Source organism: Ambystoma mexicanum, chromosome 8 (genome assembly GCF_040938575.1).
Source record: "Ambystoma mexicanum isolate Mex_15411 chromosome 8, UKY_AmexF1_1, whole genome shotgun sequence".
Taxonomy (NCBI): domain Eukaryota; kingdom Metazoa; phylum Chordata; class Amphibia; order Caudata; family Ambystomatidae; genus Ambystoma; species Ambystoma mexicanum.
In genome coordinates, this window is record NC_090929.1 from 1,000,197,047 (window position 1) to 1,000,216,082 (window position 19,036).

The 19,036-nt window shown below is 45.8% G+C and overlaps 1 protein-coding gene across 5 annotated transcripts in view; it reads right to left on the minus strand.

Moving 5' to 3' along the window:
- The window catches only part of SLC45A1 (solute carrier family 45 member 1), a 581,272-nt gene that overhangs the window by 166,160 nt on the left and 396,076 nt on the right, over positions 1-19,036 (minus strand). For all 5 annotated transcript variants that reach the window (XM_069610920.1, XM_069610919.1, XM_069610917.1 and 2 more), the window contains one exon: positions 15,875-16,575. In XM_069610920.1, the coding sequence (XP_069467021.1) occupies positions 15,875-16,575 (701 nt within the window). The remainder of the gene's footprint in view (positions 1-15,874; positions 16,576-19,036) is intronic.

Below are 19,036 nucleotides of genomic sequence, written 5' to 3' on the forward strand. Positions count from 1 at the left end.
CTTGAAAGACTTCCCTGAGATGGCGGGGGAGGGAGGCGGGGGGGGGGGTAATTGGGCCTCAAGCAGTCATCCGGGCGGCCCTGCCCTAACACCGGCCCTGCATCCATTACCAGGGGTGCCGAGTACGCGGGTGCTCCGGGGCCTGGGTACCCGTCGGCAGAATGAAGTCGGGGCTGAGCACCCCCCACACCCACTAGGCCGTAGAGAAGAGACGCAGTATGGATGGCCCTTTGTTCCATTCATAATGTGTCTCTCTCTGGCCTGGGTAAAAAACGATTTTAGAAATTTAGTGACAGACGCAAAGCAAGCGGCTCTTGTTTGCATCTGTCCCTCAATTTCTAAAAATCGTTTTGGGTTGGGTACTTCTACTTCCGTGCACCCCTGGTGCACAGATGTATAGGTACACTCAACCCAAACCGATTTTTAGAAATGGAGACACAGATGCAAAGCAAGATGCATTTGTACATCTCTGCACCCCTATTGCATTGCATCTGTGCCTCCATCCGTTTGGGTTGGGTATACCTCTAAATCTGTGCACCCCAGAGGGGGTGCACTTATTTAGAGGTACACCCAACCTAAAACGATTTTTAGAAATGGAGGCACAGATGCAAAGCAAGAGGCTCTTGCTTTGCATCTGTTCCTCAATTTCTAAAAAGACTGGTGAAATAAAATGTCTTAACCAAGTGTGCCTTCAATTGGTATGTCCTTTCTTCTGCTACCTGCACTGAATTCCTGTTAAAAGCAAACATTTGCACTGCCTCATAAGATAGCATGCATACATTTTGGTGAACAGAGTTTCATTTTAGGATGTAAAAGAGCTAATGAGGGCACATGTGATGACAAAATGAGGACAAATGTTAAAATCTTATGATTCAAACGAGGGGAATGTGGGAGTGCAAAAGGAAGGGAGTATTGGGTTGCACGTGTGGGCATAGTAAATAACAGAATATGATGTCCGATTTATACACTTATGATCCTGAAATATATATATAGTGCAATTATAGCTTGGTTAATGCATAAGAAGCAAGCATATGTGGGTTGACTGCAGGAGAAAGCAAACCTCGACAAAGCCAACAGTTTTTTTCTTTCGTGTAGGCACTGGAGAGGCATTTGCTAGGCCCTCTGATACTTGCTCTATTTGCCAGCTGTCTCCAAATTATGACCGAGTAGCAGAGTTCCATCATTGCCTGTGTTACGAAATGCTCAGGTACTCTAATATTGCAAGCATTTCTATTATAATCCATCACATCTCACTGATAGACCAGCTACCAATATCATCACTCTATGATACTATGAAGCCGTCCCATGCTGCCCACTCCTTGTGTAGCGGAGGGGACCCTCCCTACACTGCTCAGGACCTCCATCATGAAGTGGGTGGTGGGTCCCAACCCCTTGAGGTACACTCACACATGCACCAGGGTCCCGACAGGGGACTTCAGTGCATGCCATACCAGTTTTTTGGAGACACTTAAGAAATGGGTGTTTCCTGATTGAACAATCCTCTTAATAGCTTTACGAGAGTCTACAGGTGCCCACACTGCCCTTAGAAGTAGTCCTTTTAGAGTAGGGTACAGTGTTTTAATTCTCCGTCGGCGTGACTGTAATGGACAGTGCTAGGTGACCTCTTTGACGTATCCGAGCACTGTATAAACATTAGATCAACCAAGAAGCACCCTTTAACTATGAGTTTATTTGGGCCTCAAAATTGGCACTTCCCACTAGCTATTATCGAATGGTAATTTGCTAGTGCTGAGTAAGAAATGGGGGTTGGCTATGTGTGTGGCGAGAGGATTTTTATGCCTAGCTAGTAATTTGCAACTTGAAGTTCTTTCCCCGGGTTTATTAATACAATATTTTCATCCGGGTGAGGGAAAGCCATTTTCTTACCATATGCAAAAATGCAGATGGTAAATATACATTTGTTTTCAGGTCCACTCCTTCATATAGAAAAACCTTTATGCACACAACTATCTGTGGGTGGTGCATTGATCCGTTTAGCCTTCTTGCTTATTTTCCTCTGGGACCAATATCCTTATCTAATTTCATTAGAGAGCTTTGAGATGATATTGTATTGTATTTTGCTTTATAAAGCCTGAATCTAAGGCTCGAAGACATCTGGGCGCTGAGGAGCAGGACTGCAGAAAATCCCCTTACTGAGAGATTTAAACATTAAGGAATGTCTTTAAGGCCTTAAGAAAACAGAGGTGGTCAGACAGCTCTCGAAGTCGAGGTGGGAGAGCATATCACAACTTCATAGTCTAAACAGGATGGCATGGTTGGTCGTATCAAAAACCATGGAGAGGAAAACCATGAAATCGGCTAATTTTTGGAGTCCCAAAAGCATTACACTTACATGCAGTGTACCCCAACTGGCAATGCCAGAGCTGCCTGTCAAGGGATGTTGAAACTTCTTTACTTGTTTTCCCTTGAATTGGGAACTTTTTTGGTGTTGGTGGTGGTACTCCACCTTGCAGCTGTACCATCTGTTTAGCAAACATCTCGTTCTCCCATCCTAGTTGTATTGCTCTGCCTTTTGAGGGCTACTACAACCTGGATGATCATAGAGGGGTGGAGTAGGGGCAGTGATGGCTTACTGGAATGCAACTGGAAGGCTTAAACCTTCTTACTTGACTTTAGTATATGCAGTACATGCTAGCTAATGTTTTCACCCCCTCTCCCCTGTTGCACCAAGTTGGCGACTATGTGCAAATGCGGTCATAACTGCTGGTGATGTCACTTCCTATATTTGGCACCCCCCGCGAAATTCATGAGTCGGCTCCCCTGTCCATTACTATATACCATCAACCAGACTATCACAATACCGTGACATCAGGTCGGTCCTCCACCTTTTCAAGACGGTCTTTAAAAGAAATGTTTTGGATTGCTCAAATTGCAAAAACGCAACACACTGTTGTAATGTCCATTTATCACATGATGAAAGATGCGGTGGACCCAACACTGGATGTAGGCTGTGCTGGCTCAAAGGCAGGGCCAGGGTTACTTAACCTTCACATGCAGAACCACACCAACAATTGGCGAGGAGTTGGTGCTACAGCAGCACTTCCATCCCTGGCAAACTGCTGTGTTGTATACCCGGACGGCCCCGCTGAAGATCCTATGCACTGTGTCGGGCTAGGAGCCGGTATCTACAGAGCGCTCCGAGATGCTCTAGGTTATCCCCAAGCAGCCATTGGACACTGCACACAAAGATCCTTTTGGGGGAAGGACATATTGAGTGGAAAGTGGTTAACCGCAACAGTAACAGCTGTTATCACTACACATCTAATCAGTTGCTAGTCTTACTTTGGAAGTTGAAGTTAGTGCTTAGCCATGTGTCAGAGGCTCTGCCCAGGGGTGAACTGGCCTATAGGGAACTCTGGAGATTTCCTGGTAGGCCTCTGCACCCCAGAACTCCTTTTTGGCCTTTCCACATTTTCTCACAGGAAAAGGGTTGGTCATGCTGAACATGTGTACAATAGGGCCTCTTTCAACATCATTGCCAGGGCTATTGGTTACCAATAATGATTTCCACGGCACCTTCTGGCTCCCCGACCACTCCTGGCTCTGCCTGGGCCAGGTGCTAATACGACATGTCGAAAACGCTAGGGGATGATGTCACTGCCCAGGAGGATTGAGGGTAGTGCCGGCGAAAACGAGAATGTGGTATCCTCTTCCACCAATCCCTGGCAACATGAGAGGGCAACACTCCAAAGAGAAACCGGAGATCTGCAAGGACAGGGACTGGCATTCCAACCATTTCACAGTAGCCCAGTGTCAGAATTCGAGGTGTTTCGGTCCCCAGTATCGCTAGGCCCTCAGTGGGTTCTATGGTGTGAGAGGTTGCACATTTTCGCCACTGTGAGGATGACGGATGATGCTACGATAAGATCCATGTTACTCTTCTACGTTGTCAGGGAAGTCCACACACTTTTTAAGACTCTTCCCACGAGGAAATGGCTCCTTTGCAGACACAGGTGATGCTTTAACAAATTACTTCACCCCTATGGTAAACAGATTATGAATGGTTTAAGATACGACAGGTGCAGAAAAATCCAACAGTCATTAAATACCTTCCACAAAAGATTGAGACATTCAGGGCCTGATTCACAGAGCGTTTTCCAATGGGTTTGTGCCATTATGAAACACGTCTGTGAATCAGCCCCGTAGCGTCTACTTGTGCATTCACTGAAGAAGAGGGGGGAACCAAGTGGTCAGATAATTCAGAAACGTTTTTCCTCACAATTAAGAAAACAAATACAAAGAGCTTGGACTTCCTATGCTAAGAATAGTATAGCTGGGAAGGGTGCTATACGGAAGCTATAGTATGTGCAGGCGATGTGGCCTCCTCAGCCGTTTCAGAAATTACCAGCCGAAGCAAAGGGCTCGCTCAGCCAATGTAGCAGTGGTGTCTCAAGAAACTCCAGAGGCAGAGGAAGATAGAAGGGTACGTTTGCTATGGCCGTTGTGTTTTTCATCTCAGCTGTAACACAGGGTTAGTATTAAAGAGATGCCACCTGCGCTGTGCGGTGACGATACCATCAACCAGCTTTCTGGTATTAAGACACCAGGGCATGCATCCATTAATGCAATGCCATTGGTGCAGTTCCATAGACTAAAGTCTCTGCCTAGATTGACAAAACCCAAGATAGATATTCACACATGGTGGAAAACATCCACTACCACTGCAAGGAGCCTTCTGTACACACGTTGTGCACAACCGCATCTCCACGCTTTACATCACCTCGGAGGCAAAGGATACATTGCTTAGCTGCAATACGCCTCGTTGGTACACTTTCTTTCAATGTCTTTGAAAAAGACATTGAGAGTTTAAGGTCTGAATTTCACTACCTTTTTCAAGGAGTAGGAGGTCTGCAGGGGCAGGAAGTTTGGTTACACTTCGATCACACGATACAGCCGGTGGCATTGAGACATTGCCACATCCCTTTTCCTGGAAGAAGAGCTTGCTGGACAAGAAAAGGCAGACATCATTGAAAGGTGGAGGGCCCGACACCATGGGTGTCCCCTATAGTAATCGCCACAAAGACGAAACAACTGGGGGGGGGTATATACGCACATGCGTGGTCGTGCAGATCCCCAATCGAGTGAATCGAAGGGAACTCCATCCTACCCCGATGCTGGATGACATCCTGACTGATCTCTTGGAGGCTAAGATCTTTGCCACCGTCGTTGCGATCAGGCTACCATAAGATACCCCTAAACCAAGACCTGCGTCCCATAATGACGTTTTTGTCGCTTGTGTATTTTTGAGTGGATCATAATACCGAAAAAACCAAAAACATTACCCCACTACCCTTTATGTAGTTATTTAAAGGGGTTAAAATGGGCTAGGTTGGCGTTGTAAGGTTAAAAGAAACAGGGGGCTTGAGTGGGGACCCCCCAAATTACATTTTATTTTTTAAAAAATTAGGTTTTTTTCAGTATTATTTCAATACCACTCTGTAATGTCTATCGGTAAAATCACATGTAACCATTGAGGGGTGTGCTAGCGGGGCTGGAAGGGGTCAGCAATGTGAGTGGTGTGCCGATATATTAAAAAACTGAGAAAGAACATTTATAGAGGCTAAATGCTGTTTTCAAATGTGCCAAAAGATCTCACTCTTCATGGGAAGAAATGCAATTTCTTCAGAGAAAGGTACTGTTCTTTGTTTGGAGGACCCACAGAAAGTGAGATCCATCAAAACATTTGCGCCTCCCACATCCCTGGCTGAAGTTCAAAGTTTTCTTTGAAGGATCAATTTTCAGGTACATCCCCAATTTAGCTACCCTCACAAAACCGCTGCATAATCTCATCCACAAAGACACGAAATGGGAGTGAAAATTGGTAATGCACAAAGCCTTTGAAGGTGCCAAAGAATCTCTGGTGCAGGATGCCACAATGGCATTCTTCAACCCTGTCCGGCAATTCAAATTTCGAATGGATGCCAGTATGGTCATGCTTCGGGCGGTGCCAGCACAAGTGGATGGTAGTAGTAGTGCGTCATTTGTATAGCACCTTTCACCATTAATATAGTCACAACACGCCGTAGGTTGAAAGCCCAAGTCGAGGTATGGGAAGAAATTTGAGGAGGTGCTAATATGCGCGTTTGCATATCGGCCATTGTTTAATATAGGAGGGGTGATATGGGGGCTGGCGAAGTCCCTGCTTAGTCACCCATGTCGAGCTGGCATGTGGATGGGTGGGAAGCGGTCTAGAGGGGGTAGGCAAGAACAGGATAGGAGTTGTGTGCATTTATGTATCGAATTATTTTCATGAACGATCGCTGCATTCTTATGGCAGAGGTGCTGTGCGTAGTGTCTTCGAGTGATGTATGATGGCAGATGTGTGCAATTCTGCGGCCGTGCCCTTGTCTAGTTTCCCTATGCATGGAGAGTAAGAGAGTAAATGCATGGTCTACGTTCTAAGCAGTGACCCAGAATTAGTAGGATGGCTAAACTCTACATGCTCCTAGGATCAGTGTCGAGGTTACCATCAGCATTCTTCTTGATTCAATGTCTGGCTATATTCCACATTCTTCAAGATTGCAAGCTAAGCTAACATTCTTCATTTCGCCGATGTTCAGTATCCGTGCTAGATTGTACAGTTAGCTTAGATTCCATGAAGGTTTATTCTGAATTCAGCTAATTCAATGGCTACATTCTGAGTTCACCTGGAAGGATCTGGAATTAAGTGATGGCTACCTTGCATAGGTGTCTAGAATCAATACACTGGCTGTATTCCTGCAATCCACAAAGCTCTGGGAAAAAGTGATGGCTACTTTGCACAGGTACCTAGAAGCAATGTATGTATTCTTCGTCCACCTAGGTTCATGCCTGGCTGCATTCTGCAATTATATAGTGTCGCTACAGTGGTAGCACTGTGGCAATCACCCATCTTTAAAGTGCGCAGTGTATAGACCTTAACGGTTTCCATGCCACTTGCCAACAGTGACAATGAGAGTTAGGTCATTGTGTCTTGCCTGGCCGTTGCTGTCGACTGGTTTCGATGCTTGGATGGGGTCTCCCACAGGAGAAGGGACGAGCTGTGGATGGGGGTTGCCCCTGATGGACTTCCCTATCCCCCCTGCTGGTCGGCCTGGCGGGAGAGACCTGGTTGATCCATCAAGTGAGAGTTCTTTAGTCACGAGACTCATTTCAGGGAAAGAACGGGTGGGGAAAGTCAGTCGTGGGGGGAGCCAAGATATTAGGGCCTTCCTGAAGGCGAGGTGTTCCTCTTGAAGGTGGAGGTTGAAAGGCAGGGAGTTCCAGATTGTGGGTGCTTGAACAGAGAAAGATGATCCTCCTAGTCTGGTGAAATTGAATGGGGTAACCACCAGGATGTGTGCATAGCCAGACCGGAGGATTATGTTGGGTTGGTAGCAAGAGAGTTTGTTTTGGAGGAATACAGTGTCATGGGTGTACCCTGCTATGTAGGTGGGACCTGATACAAGTTCAATCATGTTGTAGGCTTCCAAGTTGTCAATAAGCGACCGGGGTGTGAGGTTTGAGGGGTGTCATACCAGATGCTGAGGTCCCCTAGCAGGGTAAGCAAAGGGGTGAGATCAGGATGGCCGCTAGTGAGTCACTAAGGTAGTCTGCAAAGTTACTATTATAGCCGGGGGGGGGTGGGGAGTCTATAAAGATGTAGGTAGCTGTGGGCCATGGTGGGGGAAAGTTGGTATTTAACTAGCAGAATCTGCAGTCAGCCTTGCGGGGTTGATTCTGTGTTTAGGACTGAGATGTATTTTGTGGGGAATGGATATCCCCCTGCTCTGCTGGATCTATCGTCTACTATCAAGGAGTAGACAGGTGGGAAGGCCTCGTGTGCGGTGGAAAGGAAGTTGTCAGAGAACCAAGTTTAAGTAATGAAGAGGACGTCTGGGTTTCCTGAAGAGATCGAATGTAATGTGTTTGTTTTTGGCTAAAGATCTGGCATTGATAAGAATGCATGAGAGGGGGTGGGGCAGCAGCAGTGCGAGGGGAAAGGGCTGGGTGACGGTGTAGGTGGAGAGCATGCAGGGGAGATGGACCTCTAGGGGGGGTTCAAGGCTGAGGACAATTGGACGGGAGGTGCACAGGGGAAGTGGAGGGGGGGAATCAAGGATGGGAAGAGTGTTTCTGGGGTGGTGGGGGGTAGATGCTTGGGGTGTACTGGGTGGGGTAGAGTGCATGAGATGGTGAGGGGTCCTAGGAGTTCAGAGTGGGGGCAGGGGGCAGATCTTGGAGAGTTGGATGGGAGGAGGAGAGTGGATGGATAAGGTTAGGAATAGGGAGGAAGTTGTGTGGGTATAGGAGATCCGAGTGGCAAGGGTTCTAAGAGGGAGAATAGGGGATGGATGAATGAATGGATGAGAGATTGTGGTGAGAGCTGCTTCTGAGTCTTGAGCGGTGTGATGGTGCCTGAGGTGTATGTGTGGGAGTAGGTGGGGCTACTGTGCTAAGAGATGGGAAGGGGGGAATGGAGGTGGTGGGGAGTGAAATGGGGGTGCTGGAGAGGAGAGGGGTGGTGGGGAAGTAGGGGGGCTAGTGAGGAGGGGGCTTGAAAGGAAGGCTGGGGCAGAAGGGAGGAAGGGCGGGGCACACAGCAGGCGAGGGAAGGTTTCTTGTGTGCCAAAGAGCACCTCTGGCCTTGGAGCTGTGGCTAGGCATGATCACAGTAATAAATGCACAAACTTAAAACAATTGCGGTATGCAGCACACCTAGATTCAACACAACTGCAGTGTTTAAAATTACCCTAGATTCAAAACAAGTGCAGTATTAAAATGCACCAACATTCAAATCAATTGCTGTGTTAAAATGCACCAAGATTAAAAAACAATTGCAGAAGTAAATTGCATTTAGATACAGCACAACCGCAGTATTACAGCACCCCCCTCGGCCCCCCCAGATTCAACAAAATTCAGTGGCGCCGACTGGAGAGCTCGCAAATAGAACAGGAGCCTCTGGCTGTACTGTCGGGATGCCATCATTTCTACCTTTATGTGTTTGGCTGGCTGATGACGGTGGTTATAGATCACAAACCTCTGTTACGGATTTTACAAGTCTCTGCACTATGCCCGTCTCTGCGGCTGGAGAGAGGGATGTTACAGCTGCAAGATGCCAGAATCACTCTGGTTGAGGCAGGGGCAAACAATCTGGTGGATTACTTGTCGCATCATTTGGCTTTGCCAGTGCCTGAACCTACAGAAGTGGAGGTGGAAGCTGAAGAGCTGGTGTACATGGTAACCAGATTGGCTGCACCAAAATCCATATCGCTCTGAGACATAGTTGAAGCCAGAGCCTAACACCAGGGCATGAAAATGGTTATTGACCAGCTCAGAGGTGCTCAGTGGAAAACGCTGTTCGCGGAAGTCAGTCACTACAGGAGACGCAAGTGTTCATGATCGGCCGGTGGAGGGTTCGTTCAGAGCGGTTGGTCGGTGCAGAAGGAATTCTGCACCAGGGTACAAGAATTGTCATTACCCCAATGGCCCAGTGGGTCATCAGTATAGCCCAAACAGGACACCAACGGGCACCAAAAACCAAGCTCCGTTTATTGCAAAATAAGGTGGATGTCATGCTAGACCACCCCACCAGCAACAAAAATGAGGGCGTCTACACCATGACAGGCAGCACGTATGGACTTTGGACCAATACAGCAAAGCAGACATTTCCTAGAAGCGATGGAGGAGTTCTCTAGATATCCAGTTGTACAGTTTGCGTCATCCATGAATGCAGAGACGGTGCTACCAGTCATCGTAGACATTTGTGGTGCGTGGTCTACTGCAATCAGTGCATACACACAATGGATCTCCCTTTCAGAGTGCAGGGTTCAAGTAAAACATGGCATTCCACAATGTTCAGCACAGACGCATCACCCTGTGCTAGCGCCGGCTTATTGGGATGTGGAGGGATTCATGCAAACACTGAATGAAGCATTCAGAATTGATATTTGAAAACGGAACACCCATGGCCACTGCACTGACCACATTCCTAATGGCCTACCAGATAACCATCACATACGGCTAAGGGTGTGCCTCTGGCTGAAGCGCTACTAGAGAGAAAAGTTAAATCATGGATGCCAGAGCATATGTTGAGGAATATGCTAGAGATTGATAGACCACTCGTATGCAATAGGCAGAGAATTAATGACAAGGAGTGATCAAGAAGATTGATGCTCTCCCAGATACAAGTAGGAGATGAAGCGCTCTGACGGAACAGGAAACCCAGCCATAAGCTCAATCGATCTACCTCAGGAAGTGGCATCATGGACGATGACAAGTCGAAAAGAGCCTATGATCACAGCCAGTCGTCAAGGGGAAGAGGTGCACTCAATTGGTCAATTCAATCAGTTTTTAGCTCTCGGATCATTCAAACCCTCACCCAGCAGGGAAGAAGATTGGAGGGTGTGTGGGGGGGGGGTTGTTGGCTGATACATGCAGACACATTTCTGAAGGGTGAGGAGAGGGATGTTGGTGAACCAGAGCTGACCCCAATGTTTTCACCTGCAAGCAACTGGATGGCCATCTCTGGAAAGACAGGTACCCCAGGAGAGATACTAGAGGGTTGCCCGCAAGAATGAGTGACTATGCAATGGACACATAGTAATAGTTTGGGTATGTCATCAGTAAGGACCAAAAAGGGGGGAGTTGTGTGTACTCGGTCAGTTGTAAAATTAAGAAAACGTATGTATTTTGTTTATGGTGGAGGAGATATTTTGCAACGTCCGGCCATCACGTGATGTTACATGCAGCAACATTGAATGTAAAATAAAAGGCATGTGCTGGTTCAAAGGCAGGGCCAGTATGACCACTACCTTTTGAGTGCCTGTGTATATTTAGCATAGCCTCCCTTTGTGGCCCATACCAACAAGCACTATTACGAAATCTTTGCAGATTGTCAGGGTAAGCAGTGGCTTGTGATCTATGGTCATAAGCTCCTTTCAGATAGCGAACATCTGTTTTTAATGGGATTCATCACATCTCTCGTGGAAAATTAGGGCCCTGAATTGGATGGATATCCAATCGGGTACAAAAGAACACGGGATGCAGTCAATGATGGAAATCTGTGTTCTCCAACCACTAATTGAATCAACACATATACCAGTCTCTTCCACTCCTGTTTGCGTATATGGCACAATCTTTCTGCAGTCAATGGCCACTTCGCATTTTCTGGAAAAGCTGCCCTGCATTGTCTGCAACATTTCCTCTCCGACTACCGCCAACCTGCTATGTCACATGTTTGTTTTATGAATCAAAGTCACGTTTATGTTCTTACTTTTACATCAGGTAAATCATGCGATTAACCACCCAATATGGCAGCCATGCCCTTCACAAAGTCTTTCAGATAGTCCTTCATCTGTTCGCATTCAATCATCTCTCTGGCATGCTCTTCCAAAAACCGAATCGCACTTTCATTGTAATCCAAGCACCGATTGGTGCTTTTCTGTGCCTCCTTACCTTATGGTAAGCCCAGTCACGTTGCGCCGCATCTTCGTTTTTCCGATTAGGCCACCATGGAAAGGGAGGAGGGACTATGTGTAGTCCCTTCTCCGCTTTCATGGCAGCCATTTTCTTTGTTTACTATGGCCGCCAAGGAAAGAAAACGGACTACGTTTTCCTGATCGCGGTAGCCCTTTTTTCCAGCGGCAAAACGCAGCGCATCTCGCGGGCAAAAAACAACCCATTAGTACCCTGGTCTAACATGCCAGGGTACTAATGGCAATAAGTCCCTCACCTGCAGGTAATTACAGTATAAGGTAATGCCCCCGGGGCCTTCCTTAAGGCCTTCGCTATGCTCGGGCCTGTAACTATGGGCCCCCACAGCATTACCTTATGCAATAATGGCCTGCAGACTCTGGGCTTACAGTCTGAATATTGCTTCTTGCCCTATCCCTGTTCACTGCTTTAGCATCTGCGCTAGGTTTATGTCAAATAGTGGGTGTCAATTATAATAACTACCTGCATAGTTGGCCAATGCCGGAGGCTAATGGAAATGGACAGACTATTCCTTGCGGCACTTGTGCCTTGCCACAGGCAAGAAGGTAGTTGCCCACAGAAAAGGCCCACGTTGTGGCTTTCATCATTATGGAATGTATAAAAGCCTCGTCAGCTCATACACCTATCCCTATGGGATACGATGTGTATGAGGACCACAAATTAAACCATTCATCAACTTAATGATGAAAATGTGGGTAATAGCATCACAATATTCTTAAACATTAGTTAATGAAGGGAAAGAGGTGAAGTCCAAAACATTTTTCAGAAAACCTCTTATTTGGTTGAATAGTATGGGGCCCATATATAGTCGTAATGTTTTCTTACTCCTGGGAATAGAAACAACAATCATGAGTAAATTACTTTGAATTCACAAAAGAACTGAACAGGAACTGAAAAGTATTTTTTATTTTCTACAAAAGTGTGTGTTTTTAGTAGGAAGTTGGGAAATTGTGGGTTTATCCAAGTTATATCTGAATGGGGAAAATGTAAACACCCAAGAAAAGTGCAACTTTATGTGTATTCACAAATCGTCAAACGGTATTTTAGCAACTTTGTGAAACACACTTCGGTTATAGTTGAATATTCCACATTAAATATTGCACGTGAGGTGTCAGTGTATGAAAATGTTTTGGAGGTATGGAGTAAAAAACATTACTACCCTGTCTGGGGTGGACGGCGGCCTCCCACCCACTGAGGAGGCTAGGAGTGGGTGCTTTACCCTCAAAGCCTCCTCAGAGCGAGAGGCTGTGTATGGGAGCGAGGGGTCCTTAGGCCCCCTCGTGTCGTACGCTCCTCAGTACAGGGCTTGGACCACGTGCCTCCGGTAGTGGGATTAACCTTGCCCTTATGTAAAGTTAACCACGGTTGACTGCTGCATAGATGGGACTACTGAGCAGGACACGGGGCATCCATCTTTTGTGCCCCCTTTCGACTCCATCTTGGGTAAACAAGCCTCACTGCGATAGTACAGCAATGCTCAGCTCCCCTTCCACCGCAGCAGCCAAGGACAGAGACACACACACAAGGCGCGCAGGCAGCTGGCTGGACCTCACCCTTGCACTCCCCCTGCGAAGGAAAGCTCTGCGCTTCCATTCTCACGCTGAAGCTGGAGAAAGTTGCAACAATCAATATGCTACAGTTTTCTTCCTCTGAGATCACTGTTCGTCTGAGAACCGGCATGTGAACCAGGATGAGCTAAGCACTTTCTGCTCGATTCGTCCTCATAAACGTGTTAGCCACCCACCCTCATTAGAACTATTTATTGCCATCCTGACCCTGCACACCCTGTAAGGTATTTCTTTCAAGTGCTAGACCCTCGCCTGTGCTGCAAAACCCACCCAACACACCCACTACTAACCTTAAGCATTTTTTACTAATATATATGTTTTTACTTGTACTAATGAGTTTGAAACCTAGAAGAGATGCGAAACATAGCCTGATTCTTTTACATGCATAATAAAGGTCAAGGCCTTCAATTAAAGCCACAAATGACCCAATTGTACTGACAATAATCATGTGTGTGACTTATATAGAAATGTGACAAGTAGCATAAAATGTTTCAAATAATTTGTTATTTAGTGTGTAACATATTAGCTTAGGTAGTGACCACAGTGACCGGACCCTGACCTGCGTGGAGCACAAGAAGTTTGACGTCCGTCATCTCGTCAGCTACTCAGCCAACCAGGAGGAAGAGATGCTACCCACACCTACAGCACCACACCGTCTGGCCAATCGGGTCCATTTAGCATGTTTTGTTAGAGTTACTTTAACTAATATAAATACATGTATGATGTAATGTGATGGGAGAGTTTTTGGGTTATTTCCTAGCTGGAGAAATAAACCATCCTTTGAACTCTTGCAGCCGGGTCCCAGTGCCTCTTTCCCCGACAAGGGGTTTTGTCTGCTATTTTATTTTTTCTGTCACACGTAGTAAGCCGGGGAAAGGCACCTACAGCTGCTATCTTCCCTTACTGGGTACTGCAGGTAAGTGTGCTTCCCTGTACCCCATGTCCCACACCCCACATCCCTTTTCCACACAACAAGGCACACCCCTCCTGCTTCCCACTTACTTTCTGGGTCCATGTCGATTGGTTGCGCAGGGAACAGTAGTGTTTCTGGCGCAGTTCCGACATCAGCAAGGCTACCATGCAAAGCGAGAAGGGACTACATATAGTTCCTTCGCCCCAATTCTTGGCGGGCAACTTTTTGTTTTTTAAACTTGCAAAACCAAAACGTACAAACTATTAGTATCCTGGTACAACGTGCCGGGGTACTAATAGCAATAAGCCCCTTGTTGGGGGTTTGGGAGCATTATCACTTCAGGTAATGCCCTGGAACCTACATTATGGTAACTATGGGCCCCTGGGCATTACCTGAAGCAGTAATGCCCACCCAGCTCGAGGCTTATTGGTTAAATATGGTGTGAACAAATATTTTGGAATAAAGAGAAAAGCTTTTTTTTATTTTATTTTTTATTTTATTTTTTTAGAAGTTTGTATTTTGTATCCTTTCTGACTTATATAAGACTTTGTGGCGCAATTTTCTCCACATCAGACCACCAATTTTGGGTATAAATGGGACATGTTTGGGTCGGTGTTTGTGAATCAGGTGCAATTTACACAGATTTCCTGATGGCAGAACTTAACACTATTTCTTTGGGAATATAGTTTTCAGGTTTAAGTTACGACCAAGTTTTGGAGTAACTTGCATTCTGTACTGTATCAGGACACATTGATTTTACCTCTATGCATAACAGATTTCCACACCAAAAATGTGATTTTCAACTGCCGTGCTGGTGCCTTGCAATGATTTAACATGATACCTCTTCCACCCTTGTATGTATTCATAAAACAGAAGCCACATGAGCAGGTTGAGTTTTCTCATTTTTGGCCACATTATGCATCAGGGATCAATTAAAAGAACTTAGTAATGTGGACACTCACTGGGAAAATATTGCGACTTATTTGCCATTGGAAAGCCACCATGTTGGGGTAATGTACAAAGGAAACATGTTCTTTTTTAATAAGCCAAGTCAGTATATTGGTATGAGAGTTCTCATTTTTTATTGGTATGGCACTCTTCTCCATAAAAACCTATAGTTCACCATCACAAGTCACATAAGAGGCATTCTGCTGAAGTCTAGCACTTGTTTAGCTAATTACTAATGATTAAAACCTGCACTGTGAATGATGCAAAGAACGCAGCTAAGAAGTATTAAAGCTAAAACTGAAAGAGCTGAATCCACAGACTAAACCTCGTTTTGTAAATTATTCACACCTCCTCTTTAAACTCCTTCACTTTGTACTTTATAAGACGTGTAGCCCATTCCAAAGCTCCAGAAAGCATCAGCTCTGACACCTGTTACTCCCAGCCTCATACTCTTGCGGTCTACTCAACCTCTGGGCTTCCCGAATTCCCTCCTCAGCCCCACGTGCTAACGCATGTTCTTTTTCTCCCCACTGGAACTCCCTAACGGATGGCTCATCTAAAACATATCACTACTATCCCTGCTTTCTAATCTTCTCTTACATTACAGCTCCTCTCCCAGAAAGGGGCCTCTCCCCAACTCAGCACATCACCCCTCCACCTTGATCACCTCTCCCGTTGAACATGCGGTTTATTCAACCATCAAACTGTGCATTATCATATAATTATCTGTATATACACTACATAATTTGTCATTCAGTGCTGTCCCCAGTCCATGTTCTTACTACAATCTTCACTCTCCACAAACTATATTATTACTGTGCAAATAGAACATTGACCGTTAGCAAAGCACCCTGTGCCACTCTTTTTGTCCTTATCTACAGTTTCTTTTTGAAGCGATCACCTTCTTGTGCAATGAATACAACACTGAAAGCTACTGAATTGTTTTTTAAAGTTTTAAAGTTTTGCTTACCTCTTTGCTGAAAGTCACATTTCGCCTCCTGCTACTCTCTGGGCAGTTTGCTGACACCACATCCGGAATTGCCAGCGTCTGTGGTCTTTTTAGGATCCCTGATGATCTTTGCTTTGAAGCATCTAGAGATCCTGGCCGTAAACCATCTCTTTCAGATCCCAGGATTGCAGAATGCTCCCCAGCCGTTAGAGCTCCATTTTCATGACAATACAAACTTTCAGGCAGCCTGGGGAGGCTCCCCGAGACTGCTTGTCTCCCTGTGTAACAGTCTATGAGGACATTGTCAATGTTTGAGGTACCAAACGAGGATGCAAACTCATTAATTCCAGTTAAAGAGTTGTCCCTGCTAATCAAGCTGCCATATTTTGGTGTCAATGGACTGAGTGGAGAAATTGGACTTGTAAAGCTTGCATATAATCGACTCGAATTGTGCGCATCAAGGTTCTGATTCTCTGTGTCCTCAAAAAAGACAGGTGGGGAGGGAGGCAGAGTAAGGCTGGGGCTCTTCATCACCTTTTTCTTGCTGTTGGGGAAATGCCGGGTTCTTTCTGGAATGCTGCACAGAGTCAGGGCAGTGGTTATGATCAAAGTGATGGCGGTGAAGACATAGATGACTCGCAGCTGCCCCCCAACTGCCCTTCCGAAACTGGTGCCATCCCAGTTTATTCCTCCGACGATATAACCAAAGCCACCACCAAGACCTGCAAATTCAATGTTAAAAGGTGAAACACCCTCATAAGTTCAATGGTAATAGAAAGATGGGTAAGGTCTATAAACAAACATATTTTCACTTTCGAAGAGAAATTAGATTTATTTCTAGCATTGGTTACACGCCCAAACCCGGCGGTATCACAGCGTTAGTTACATAGACAAGCTTGTCTGGTTACAGAGGAAGTTACAATATGGCAGGATTAGTAGCAAGGTTAGAAACAGTACAGGCATCATAGATCAGTATAATTACAAAGGGCACAGCAATTCCAGGCAACATTGATCGTAAGGGCTCAAGGTGGCCTAGTGAAGACATGGCTAGTTAGAACTTATTGAAGAGCCAAGTTTTGATAAGACCCTTGAAGCGCTGATGGGAGTGCTCATTTCTCATGCGAGTAGGAAGGGAGCTCCAGATCTTGGGAGCAGCTACTGGGAAGCTGGTACCCCCTGCCCTAGGGCTCCTGAACCTTGGGACAAATAGGTGTGTGGTAGAGCCCGATCTGAGGGATCTAGTTGGAATTCTTTGGGTGACGCCGTTGTAAGGTATGCAGGGTATCCTTGGTGATACATTTGGGAGTGACACTAAGATTTAAATAGGATTCTGGCTTGGATGGGTAACTAGTGTGCTTCCTTACTAATATGCAAGATAGGATCACTTCTTTTTAATCCAAAGGCTGCCCGCAGGGCTTTGTTTTGTAGCAGTTGCAATTTGGCCAGTTTGGTGCTTGTAGTTCCAAGTAGAGGTATATTGCAGTAGTCCAGTTTCGATAGTATGAGGGCTCGAGCTAGGGCAAGGCAGTTTTGTGGGGTAAGAAATTGGCAGCTGAGAATGATGAATTTGGCTGTGTAGGCCGTGGAGGATGAAAGGGCACAGATATGTTTGGTCATGGTAAAGTTGGAGTCTAAATACACCCACAGTGTTTTGACCTGTTTGAGTACAGGGATGGGTGTACCGTCAATGTTAAAGGATGAGTAGTCAGTGTGGAGCGTTTTTAGCCGGGTGGTGGGGGAGGCCAACAATAAGTGCTCACTGCTCTTAGAGAAACACAGCTTCACCTCACTGATGATGCCCAACTAGGCTGAAACACGTGTATGGGGTTTCTGTGGTACTCTTGTTCAGAGGAGAATTGCCTAGCATTTTGGTGCTGGACTGCCCCTGGGCAGGACAAAGACTGATATGTGGGGATATTTCTTCTCTGTGAAAAGAACAGTGAGCTAAAGACTTGGTTGAGACTCTCCCAGGGGCCATCCACCCAAGAACAAGTCAATGGGCTGTGTTCGTGCTGGTAGAGAGTTTCCCATACCCCCCCTCTGTTTTGCGCAACAATAAGTATCTTTGGTCCACATATTGAAAAACTAATGATATGCAATCAAACAACTGAGACACAGATGCTGTAGTTATTTATTTATTTTTATTTATTGCATTTAGTTATACGCCCAAACCCTCGGGTATCACAGCATAGGTTACAAGACTACCTAGTGCTTAGTTGTTACATGTTGGAATATTTGTGAGCATACAACAGTATTACTGTAAGCGAATTACACACAAAAACACATTTGCATGGAGTTACATTGCCACCACAGGGCTTCACAGAAAGGTACATCTTACATTTGGTATTTACTTTCAAGGGTTAGTAGTTGTGCTGGCGGTTCTGGGGCTTGTTAGAATTTATTGAATAGCCAGGTTTTGAGGTTTTTCTTGAATTTGGGGAAGGATGGCTCGTTGGTAATGGAGGATGGGAGTGAATTCCGGATTCTGGGGGCTGCTACTGGGAAGCTAATATTACCCGTTCTTACATTTTTGAAGCGTGGGATGCATAGGAGTGTGTCTGTGTTCGATCTGAGTGTTCTCGATGAGGTTTTATGGGTTAGGCATTGGTTCAGGTAGCTTGGTGCTGTGCCTGCTACACATTTGTGTAGGATACTGGCTTGTATGGGTAGCCAGTGGGCTTCTCTCCGATGATGAGTAATATGGTCTCTTTTTTTAAGCCTATTGCTGCTCGGAGGGCTTTGTTCTGAATTTGTTGCATTTATTTCAAGTTTTTTTTGGTCCCTAGTCGAAGTATATTGCAGTAGTCGATTTTTGCCAGAATGAGGGCTCTGCAAGAGTAATGCAATTTTGAGGTGTGAGGAACGGTCTGCTTCTGGCTATGAGCTTGGCTGTGTATGCTGCGGATGAGGAGAGTGCACTTAAGCGTTTGCACATAGTAAGGCTAGAGTCTAAATAGACCCCTAACATTTTACTTGTTTGGAGATATTGATTGGTGTGCAGTCAATGTCTATGGCTGAGTATTGTGGGTGTAGTTTACTTAGTCGGTCTGGGGACCCTACTATGAGAATCTCTGTCTTTTCTCCACTGAGGCAGAGGCTGTTGGTCGACTCAAAGGCTGTAGTGGGACCAGGGATCTTTTCACTACAGCTTATGCTTTTTCTGAACTAGCTTAACTCCGGTCC